Genomic DNA, 2,074 nt, shown 5'->3' with positions numbered 1-2,074 from the left:
GGAATTCCCACGTGGGGAACATCGTCTCCCAAGTCACGTGTTCATGACATTCACAAGGGGGGACCTCAGGGAGGTGACTGAGTGGACTAATGTGTGCAGGGATTAGCGGATTAATAGGGTGTGGACGGAGCGGCTCCGTTGGAAGCGGGCCCTCTCTGGCTTGCTCACTCTGTCTCTCCATGTGGTGTCCTAGTCCCCCAGCAGCAGGGACCTCACCAGACACAGCCCCCTGGTCCGGCATTTCCCAGCCTTCCGAAGCATGAGCTGAAGGATCCTGATTCTTTTTTTTTTTTTTTGACAGGCAGAGTGGACAGTGAGAGAGAGAAAAAGGTCTTCCTTTTTGCCGTTGGTTCACCCTCCAATGGCTGCCGCGGCCGGCGCGCTGCGGCCAGCGCACCGCGCTGATCTGAAGCAGGAGCCAGGTGCTTCTCCTGGTCTCCCATGGGGTGCAGGGCCCAAGCACTTGGGCCATCCTCCACTGCAGTCCCGGGCCACAGCAGAGAGCTGGACTGGAAGAGGAGCAACCGGGACAGAATCCAGCGCTCCGACCGGGACTAGAACCCGGTGTGCCGGCGCCGCGGGCGGAGGATTAGCCTAGTGAGCCACAGCGCGGGCTGGATCCTGATTCTTTATAAATTGCCCGGTCTGTGGAATTCAGTGACAGCACAGAAAATGGACAAAGACCCATTTCCTTGGAGGGTGTTGCTTTTGTGTTAAATAAGCCGAAGTTTCTCCCGGGGTCTCCTGGTGTCCGCCGGCTTTGCATGAAAGGACACGCTGGGGCTGGGGCTGGGGCTGGGGCTGGGGCTGGGCTGGATGGTGTGAAATGGCACAAATACCTTTGCGTGAGTAGGTCAGGCAGGGTGCCGGCCCCAAGCCTGGCCCTTTCATGCCTTCCTCATTAAATCTTCCTCCAAACCTGTGTGCTAAGAACTTTTAAAATCCCTTCATCTAAAAACTGGGACACAGAATTGTTGAATAAAGAAGTGTGGGAGGTAGAAGCTGGGCTCAGCTGTCTCTGATCAAGGACCCCTGATTGATGCACAGGAAGACTGCTACCTGGGACAGAAGGTAGAGCTCCGGCGAGCGTGTTCAACGTCTCCCTGAGATCCAGCCACTGCCATGGGCCGCCGCCCTGCTCGCTGTTACCGGTACTGCAAGAACAAGCCCTACCCCAAGTCCCGCTTCTGCCGAGGTGTTCCCGATGCCAAGATCCGGATCTTTGACCTGGGCCGGAAGAAGGCGAAGGTGGACGAGTTCCCTCTGTGTGGCCACATGGTGTCGGCTGAGTACGAACAGCTCTCCTCGGGAGCCCTGGAGGCCGCCCGCATCTGTGCCAACAAATACTTGGTGAAGAGCTGCGGCAAGGATGGCTTTCACACCCGGGTGCGGCTCCACCCCTTCCACGTCATCCGCATCAACAAGATGCTGTCCTGTGCCGGCGCTGCCAGGCTGCAGACCGGGATGCGAGGGGCCTTCGGGAAGCCTCAAGGGACCGTGGCCAGGGTGCACATTGGGCAAGTCATCATGTCCATCCGCACCAAGCTGCAGAACAAGGAGCACGTGATCGAAGCCTTACGCAGGGCCAAGTTCAAGTTCCCTGGACGCCAGAAGATCCACATCTCCAAGAAGTGGGGCTTTACCAAGTTCAATGCTGACGAATTCGAAGACAAGGTGGCCGCCAAACGCCTCCTCCCTAACGGCTGTGGCGTCAAGTACATCCCCGACCACGGCCCCTTGGCCAAGTGGCGGGCTTTGAACTCCTGAGGACTCTGGGAGCCCCGCTTCCTGGGACCATGCCCCTCTCTGCTGTGCCATAGACTGTGTTTACGGGCAAAAATTTAAACATTTCTTGATTTTAAAATACTTCACATGGTTATCTTGTTTTTAAAATGTAGCCTACTAGAAAAGTTTTATAGTAATACAGAAAGTTATAATGAAAAATGATAGTTTCCTCACTTAAGTAAGAAATATTAGAACACATTTATAGAGAAAGCTACTGTTATTCTATTCCATATACGTTGGGAGAATATAGGGAGATATGTCAAAAGTGTTGTTTAAAATCGTAATTTAC

The 2,074-nt window shown here is 54.5% G+C and overlaps 1 protein-coding gene across 2 annotated transcripts; it reads left to right on the top strand.

The window, feature by feature from the left end:
• Positions 1-1,122: 1,122 nt before the first annotated feature.
• On the top strand, positions 1,123-1,767 carry LOC133751553 (large ribosomal subunit protein uL16-like). Of its 2 annotated transcripts, XM_062181664.1 has the most exons (2): positions 1,123-1,202; positions 1,311-1,767. In XM_062181664.1, the coding sequence occupies exons 1-2, from the start codon at positions 1,123-1,125 to the stop codon at positions 1,765-1,767; spliced, it is 537 nt and encodes a 178-aa protein (XP_062037648.1). The 2 variants fall into 2 exon arrangements, with proteins under 2 accessions (XP_062037648.1, XP_062037647.1); XM_062181663.1 differs by having other exon boundaries at positions 1,123-1,767.
• The last annotated feature ends 307 nt before the right edge of the window (positions 1,768-2,074 follow it).

Source organism: Lepus europaeus, chromosome 22, assembly GCF_033115175.1.
Source record: "Lepus europaeus isolate LE1 chromosome 22, mLepTim1.pri, whole genome shotgun sequence".
NCBI classification, from domain to species: Eukaryota; Metazoa; Chordata; class Mammalia; order Lagomorpha; family Leporidae; genus Lepus; species Lepus europaeus.
The sequence above is the reverse complement of the archived record's forward strand: the minus strand, read 5'-3'. Positions and strand labels throughout refer to the sequence as shown.